Here is an 8,593-nt window from a genome sequence, read left to right as displayed (position 1 = left end):
ATGCACCAGCTGCGGCTCCTGGGCCACCTCTGTGATGTGACGGTCAGTGTGGAGTACCAGGGGGTCAGGGCAGAGTTTGTGGCTCACAAAGCTGTGTTGGCTGCAACCAGCAAGTTTTTCAAGGAGGTGTTCCTCAAAGAGGAGGGCATGGATGGCCCCAGGACCAACGTGTTCCTCAACGAGGTTCAGGTGGCTGATTTTGCCTCATTCCTGGAGTTTGTCTACACTGCCAAAGTGGAGGTGGAGGAGGACAGGGTGCAGCGGATGCTGGAGATAGCTGAGAAGCTGAAGTGCCTGGACCTCTCTGAGACCTGCTTCCAGCTGAAGAAGCAGATGCTGGAATCAGTGCTGTTGGAGCTGCAGAACTTCTCAGAGTCACAGAGCTCCGAGGAAGACAGCGCTGCCCCGCCAAGCATCATGCCTGACTCCAAAGCAGCTGGAGCTGAGGAGGATCCTCCTGAGGCTGCCAGGCCCAGCAATGGGATGTCCCCTGAGGTGCCAGCTGCCAAACCAAAGGAGAAAGCGGACAAAAAGAAGGACATGCTGAAGCCTCCTTACGCCAAAATCAGGAGGGCGAGCGGGAGGTTGGCCGGGAGGAAGGTGTTCGTGGAGATCCCAAAGAAGAAGTACACCAGGAGGCTGAGGGAGCAGCAGAAGGACATGGAGGCTGGTGCTGAAGAGAAATACCCTCAGGATGAGGAGAGAGAGGAGAATTATGTCAAACCTGACAGTGAGGAGTGCGACAGCAACTCTGAGGAAACCCAGGAGAGGCCCAAGGAGGACAAAAAGAAGCGTGGCAGCAGCTTCAAGTGCAGCACGTGCCAGAAGGAGTTCCTGTACGAGAAGAGCTTCCTGAAGCACATCAGGCAGAGCCACGGCGTCGCGGCCGAGGTGGTGTACCGGTGTGAGACCTGCAGCCAGACCTTTGCCAACCGCTGCAACCTCAAAAGCCACCAGAGGCACGTGCACAGCAGCGAGCGGCACTTCCCCTGTGAGCTCTGCGGTAAGAAGTTCAAGAGGAAGAAGGACGTCAAGAGGCACATTCTCCAGGTTCATGAGGGTGGTGGGGAGCGACATCAGTGCCAGCAGTGTGGAAAGGGGTTGAGCTCCAAAACTGCCCTGAGGCTCCATGAAAGGACGCACACAGGCGACAAGCCTTATGGGTGCACAGAGTGTGAGGCTAAGTTTTCTCAGCCTTCTGCACTTAAAACACACATGAGGTATGGACAGACTCACCCGGGCCTTGGGGGATTGTGGGGGGAGAAGCACAATCCCCTGGAAGCCTTCAAGGGAAGTGGGGGTGTAAAATGTGTCCCTATTTCCCGTTTATCCCTGTGCTTTTCAGGATTAGGGAGTCGTTTCCTCAAGTAGAGTCGCGTGGTTCTAGGCCTGCTGCTGTTCCCTTCTCCCAGGGGAGTAAATTAGGGCTGTAATTACCTCAGCTAATTTGCTGCCTCTTTGTAGTCACTACAATAACGCTGTGCAGCAAGTGTGGAAATACTTGGGAAAGATTTGGCAGTGTTTTAAATGGAAGAACACCAGATTTTGGGGGCTAAGCAGGGAAAACAACTGATCTGGGACTACAAACTGACAGGTTGCTGATGTCACCCACACAGACCTTTTTTTGTCAGGGCAAAAATCATCTCTGAGGTGTTTAACCTGATTTTACCAGTTATTTTATCTGTCTCAGGGTATTTTTATCATGGCAAAAATCATCCCTGAGGGGTTTAACCTGATTTTAATAATGTAACTGATTTTTTAAAAATAATTTAACTGATTTTTATCAGTTATTTTACCTGCCTCAGGGCAGAGACATTTTTGTCAGGACAAAAATATGATCTCTGCAGGGCTTGAGCTTCATTTTATCATTTACTTTATCTGCCTCAGATGTTTTTATCAAGGCACAGAGATGTTCATATCAGGGCAAAAATCATATCTGAGGGGTTTAAGCTGATTTTGTCAGTTATTTTACCGGTCCATTGGCAGAGACATTTTTGTCAGGGCAAAAACCATCTCTGAGGAGTTTAGCCTGATTTTATCAGGTTTTATATGTCTCAGGGTAAAAATCATCTCTGAAGGACTTTACCTTGATTTTATCAGTTATTTTACCTGTCTCAGGGCAGAGGTGTTTTTATGAGGACAGAAATGTCATCTCTGAGAGACTGAACCTAATTTTATCAAGGTATTTTATGTGTCTTGTGGCAGAGACATTTTTACCACAGCAAAAATAATCTCTGAGGAGTTTAAGTTATTTTCTCAGTTGCCTTGCCCTTTCCCAACCCAAGGAACCACTTTGTGCTGCTTAAAACTTAATTTTTAGGCCATGAGTGGAATTTCTTCTCCATTGTGTCCCATTAAGACTAGTCAGGAAATGCTGAGTGCTGAAAACTCGGTGCTGTCCTAACTTAGGTGTCCTGACAGCCTGTGATGGGGATTTCTAATCTTTTTGGGGTATATTTGATATATAATATATGTTGGGATATATTTTGACATCTGTGGCTGTGTACCAGTATGAAATCTCTGCATTCCCACAGCACTATCCCAAAACCCTGCTGCATGCTTTGCCTCAGACCCCAAAGAATGGGCCCTTTGTTCTTCCAGCCTGGATGCAAATTTTCTGAGCTTTACTCTAATTTACCTTAAAAAAATTGGGTTTACCCTAAAGAAATGCCTGGATCTGGACTTTGTTTTAGCAAACAACCAGCACAGCACAGGATTTGGCCCCACTGAAGGGGTTTTTGTGTGTGAGCAGCCCCAGAGTGACCCCAGTTCGGCTCGTGCTGCAGAGAGGGAAGATCTCAGCCTCCTGTTTGAACATTCCTTTCTCCTTTCAGAATCCACACTGGGGAAAAGCCCTTTGTCTGTGATGAGTGTGGGGCCAGGTTCACTCAGAACCACATGCTTATCTATCACAAACGCTGCCACACAGGTAAGGCTTGCGCTGCCGCAGTGTCGCCCGTGTCGGACCAGGCCTGGAAACCAGGACATCTTCTTTGCCTTTATTGGCCTTTTTTTGCCTTTTTTCTTTTCTTTTCTTTTTTTTACTTCTGTTTTTGTTGTTGTGGGGGGTTTTTTTAATATAAAATGTGATATTGTCATCTCTAGATGTGATTTTCCTCAGAAAGGTTCCTAAGGCTATCCTGTAACTCCAAATATTCTGTTTTAAGCTGAAGGACTGTTGATTTAAATAAGGAATTGTTTTGTAATGAGGGTGGTGAGGCACTGGCACAGTTTTCCCAGAGAAGCTGTGGCTATCCCATCCCTGGAAGTGTTCGGGGCCAAGCTGGATAGATCTTGGAGCAACCTGGTCTAGTGGAAGGTGTCCCTGCCCATGGCAGGAGGTGGGACTAGGTGATCTGTCAGGTCCCCTCAGACCCTGCTGTGAGGATATGCTCTGTAGGAGCACTCAGGTTTGAGTGGGATGTTTAAGAGCATTCCCAAAGCCCTGTTGGCTTAACTGTCCTTTCCCCCCCCCCTTGCTATAGGGGAAAGGCCTTTTATGTGTGAAACCTGTGGGAAGAGCTTTGCCTCTAAGGAGTACTTGAAACACCACAACCGAATCCACACGGGATCCAAACCCTTCAAGTGTGAGGTTTGCTTCAGGACATTTGCCCAGAGGAATTCTCTGTACCAGCACATCAAAGTTCACACAGGTAGGACATGCTCCTTTTATTTGGCACAGACCACACTGTCCACCTCAGCTTTGCTATATTCCAACAAGGAATTTTTCAGCCAGGCTTTCCCAAGGCTTGAATTCCAAACCTAGGCACATAATTTGATTCCTGATGTATCCTGTTCTTTGCCTTCTCCCATTACTCCTTCTGCTCCTTCCTGAGTGACAGTAATTCCCGGAATATTTCCAAGGACTGTGGAGATACTGTTAATAACCTGCCAGGATTATTAGTGCCTGAGAACTCTGGTTTAGCTCCTGCTTTAGTATGGGAAGGAGGAAAATGGGATTTGTTTCCCACAAGAGAGTTTTTGGTGTATTTGGAGAGAATCCCTTGGTTGGGGGCAGCTCTGGTATTCTTGCTCGCAGGATATACCTTGGAAAGAGGAAAATTTTGATTCCAGGCAGGACTGGAGTCTCTAATGGAAAATCTATTGAAAAATAGGGAGGGTGTAATGATCTTGCTCTGCCAAGTACGTAATTCCTTGAGATGGGTCAAAATTGACCCAACCATGGGAACTGTGCCAACATCTCGTAACAACACAATGTTGTGTGCACCTGATCATTTCCTGGCATCCAGCAGTTCCTTGGCATTCCCAAGGGACAGCAGCAGTCTTATCCCCTGATCCCAGCCCTTTAATGCCATGCTGTGCATCTAGGAGAGCGACCCTACTGCTGTGACCAGTGTGGGAAGCAGTTTACCCAGCTGAACGCGCTCCAGCGACACCACCGGATCCACACTGGGGAGAAGCCCTTCATGTGCAATGCCTGTGGGAGGACCTTCACAGACAAATCCACCCTCCGGAGGCACACCTCGGTATGGACCTCACATCCCTCTGCCTCCTAGCCCAGTAGACACATTCCATGGCCATGGACTGACAGGGCAGCTCTGTCAGGTCTCAGGGGACTTCCAGGATAAAGGGGAATGGGTTAAACTGGCAGAGGGAAGGGTTCAATGGCATATTGGGAAGGAGCTCTTCTCTGTGAGGGTGGTGATTCACTGGCACAGAGAATTTGGGGATGCTTTGTCCTTGGAAGTGTTCAAGGCCAGGTTGGATGGGGCTTGGATCAACCCTGGGCTTAGTGGAAGGTGTTCCTGGCCATGGAATGGGATGGAACTGGATGATCTTCCAACCCAAACCATTCCATGGTTCTAAAAGAGACCTTTTTTACCAGTATCGGCTATGAGCTGGATCCAAGCTTTTCCATGTCATCCAATGTTCTCTGCCTATTTATTCCAGATCCATGATAAAAACACCCCCTGGAAGTCCTTCCTTGTCATCGTCGAGGGAGCATCAAAGAGCGACGAAGGCCACAAGACAGAACTTCCCGACGAAGAATACGATGTATCACCTAAAATCCCAGAGAAGCTGCTGTCCTTCCCGGACAACAGCCACTACCAGAGCCTGCCAGCTGTCCATGGAAGCACGGACTGTAAGTCCTCTGGAGCACCAGGACCACAGGAAGCACTGATGGTCTCCAGCTTGAGTGAGCTGACGGTGCTTCACGCGCAGACAGACTCTGTGCAGCCACAGCTTCACACTCTGGTGAACATGGAATAACTTGGGATTCCCTGTCCTTAAGCTGCCCCCCTTGTATAGTCCTTTGCCTAGTAGTGGGAAGCAGGTGGGAAAGAATGGATTTTGAGAATTCCTTTGGAAATCCATTCCCCAGCTCCACCTCCTGAAGGTAGGACTGGGTGATACCACAGCAGGGTGGAAGCAGGAGTCTCTGGAAGTTGATTGCCTGGGAATAGAGGGAGTAGTTCAGCCTGGCCTTGACTGCAGGAGAACCACAGACCTGATTCCAGTGGGTTATAAAGGTGGTGCAGGTTGAACTTCCAGGGAATTTGATGCCACATGGACAATCAGGAGAACCAAAGTTGAGTTTCTCCATGACAGTCATCACATTTTCCCCAGTGGAAATTCATCCAGGAAAATTGCTTTTCAGGAAACCTTGGTTTATCTCTGCTTTTGTCAAAGATCCTGACAGTGAGCCAGCTCACTCTTTGCGAATACAAGTGGGAACTTTGGAGCTTCATTCCAGGAGTTTTGAGTCTCTAAGTAGCAAAATGGGCAGGTGAGAGCCAAGTGCTGGTCCTTATTTTTCCATTTCCATGAAACGTAGAGCAGTTTGGGACTTGCATTCCATTGATCTTCACGTTCCAGCTGCTCCAGCTCACATGGAATTGGGCACTTAAAAATCATCCCTTGGAAAAATTTCTGGGAAGAGTAGTACTTGAGCCATGCTGGAAAAGGTTCTATTCCAGGGCTTTTCTTGATCAGCACTTCCTGCTCTACTTTAGTGGAATAGGATTTGGAGTGTTTTCTCTGGGCAGGGAAGTTGTCATCCAACTGGAATGACATTTTTTGGGGAACAGCAACTCACTGCTGTGGTTTAATGCTTCAAAACTTGGGATTGGCGTCCCACCATGTAAAAACTTGCAGCTGCTCCAGTGAATTTTCCTGTTTTTCTGCCTGTTACTGTAGTATTTCCATGGAAAGTTTCTCAGCTGAAACTGTGAGCTAAACTTTGGGAAAGGTAAGCACAAATGCAGCCTGGTGAGGGCCTGTAGTCCAGCACTAAAACCCTGTGCCACAGAGCTTTTTTGGATCCTGGAGGGATGTGGGAGGTATTGTCATGGAATTCTAAGGGAGAGAAAGGGAATTTTTAAAAAGAGAACATTTCCAAGAGGTTATATTTGAAATATTTATTCCTGGGGAAGCTCAGTTATTCCCTGTGACCCATGGTAAGAGATTGTAGATATATTTAAAGCACGAGTGTTGGGACCTGGAGCCTGGAAAGCTTTTGTACTCTGGGAATGAATGGAATTGAGTTATTCCTTTGAACTGTTCTTATTAAAATATGGAGATATTGAGACTGACTGACTCAATGATCCTATGGGATGTGACATTCTGGGACAGTGACAGGCTGGGAATGTTCAGCCTGGAGGAGGTTCTATGGAGACCTCAGAGCAAGCCTTCCAGGATCTGAGGGAAGCTGGAAAGGGAATCTTCACCAGGTATTGTAGTGACAGGATAAGGGGGAATGGGTGCAAACTGACAGAGGGGAAATTTAGATGGGATATTGGGAAGAAATTCCTCCCTGGGAGGGTGGTGAGGCACTGGCACAGGTGGATTCTCCATCCCTGGAAGTGTTCCAGGCCAGGCTGGATGAGGCTTGGAGCAACCTGGACTAATAGAAGGTGTCCCAGCCCATGGGACTAGATGAGCTTTAAGTTCCATCCCATCCCAACCCAACCCAGTCTGGATTCCCAACAGGAATTGAAGGAAACACTGAAGACTCCTTCCATCCATGATTTTCACTTTATTCATGTACATATCCACACAAACATGAGATTCCTGCTAAGGCCATTTCATTATAAGTTTTCCAAGGAGGGATGTGGTGGGAGGACACAGCAGAGTGGCAGGTTGTCACCTGGGAACTGGCACAACTCCATGGATACACCGGGGACATGCTGCAGCCTACTCACACACTACTAACACTTGTAGTTCATGGGAGGAACAGAACTGTGGGTACAACTCATCTGCTCAACGCTGATAACGGGAGAGTGAACCAAACAAGGCCTGAAAACCACGTTGGGACACCAGGAACAATGGAGCTTCCCCTCATCCCTGCTCCAAAAGTGCTTGGACACAACACAAAGCCATGGCTAAGGGTGTGAGGAAATTAACTACAAGTGGTTCCAAGCCTGCAGCTGATCCCACTTGGGCTGGAAGAGCACCCGCCTACCACACTCCCTGCATCCTAAGTCTGGTCTGTTCCATCCAGCTGGGATGTACACAAGAATCTACGGAAAATAAGTGATCAGGAGGGTCAGGAAAACAACACACGAGTAATAATTTGGCATGTATTCATGTTTTTTGGTTTGCAGAAGCTCAGGGTAGAGGTCAAGGACCACTTTGGAGACCAACACCCTTCAGCCCAACAAGCAACATTCCAACCAAACCAACACTCAAAGCCCCGAAATTCCCACTTTTCCCAGAGAAACAAGGGGTGAAGCTACCTGGGACCACCAAAATGGACATTAATTAATGACTTTTTCCCTCTCTGCAGAGAAAACTCAGTGACAAATCCCACAAGCTCCTGATACAGCCATAAAAAAACAGGCAGCTTGATGCTTACATTATCCACCTGGTTTAAAATAATCTCTCCAATTCCTGCAGGAATTTTTCAACCTCTTCATCTTTCCAAAGCAAACCAGGCACCTGTCACCCAGACACCTTCAGCAAGGCTCCTGTGGGGTGTCAAGTCTCAGCCACCACTGGATCATTCCCAGCAGAGGGAAAGGTAGAAAAATATATCTATTATTGTGGAAGAGGAGGGATGGGATGCACCACAAACCAAAGTGGAAAAATCAGGAAGAACCTATCTATTGGATACAGAGCTGAGATAAAAACAACCATGAACTAAGGGGAGGGCTGACACCAATCCCGGCATTCCCAAGTCTTGGAATGCCATGAGCCCTAGTGGGCAGCCTGGCAGGGGGTGGTGGGATGTGCCCACAAAGCCTTTCACTAGCACCTGGAAAAAAAACTCAATACCTTAAAAAAAAAGCCCCAAATCCAAGTGTATCCAACAGAGCCACTGAAAACCGGGAAATGGGAACACCACCACGGGCTGGAAGCAATATTTGTACTGTGCTGGCCTGGACGAAATATTTACATGCTGGATTTGACAGAAGAGCAGGAAAACGGCGAGCTGCAAGGAGCAAAGCCGAGGAGGAATTCCACCCAAAGGGCTTCTCCCACCTGGGATCCGCCGGTGCCGCCCGGAGCCACCAGAGGGAGCAGGGGGCTAAAGAAACACACGGAGCGCGGGGAGTGGGAAGCAACGGAATAAAGCGAGGGATGGATGGAATCAGGTATCCCACAACAGTCCTCGGCTGGACACGGGAAGAGG

At 48.1% G+C, this 8,593-nt stretch overlaps 1 protein-coding gene across 1 annotated transcript; it reads left to right on the top strand.

The window, feature by feature from the left end:
* On the top strand, positions 1-5,232 carry GZF1 (GDNF-inducible zinc finger protein 1). Its single transcript, XM_009081489.1, has 5 exons — positions 1-1,220; positions 2,835-2,929; positions 3,486-3,653; positions 4,330-4,487; positions 4,912-5,232. The coding sequence occupies exons 1-5, from the start codon at positions 1-3 to the stop codon at positions 5,230-5,232; spliced, it is 1,962 nt and encodes a 653-aa protein (XP_009079737.1).
* The last annotated feature ends 3,361 nt before the right edge of the window (positions 5,233-8,593 follow it).

The sequence above is a fragment of the Acanthisitta chloris genome, unplaced genomic scaffold, assembly GCF_000695815.1.
Source record: "Acanthisitta chloris isolate BGI_N310 unplaced genomic scaffold, ASM69581v1 scaffold5239, whole genome shotgun sequence".
Taxonomy (NCBI): domain Eukaryota; kingdom Metazoa; phylum Chordata; class Aves; order Passeriformes; family Acanthisittidae; genus Acanthisitta; species Acanthisitta chloris.
The sequence above is the reverse complement of the archived record's forward strand: the minus strand, read 5'-3'. Positions and strand labels throughout refer to the sequence as shown.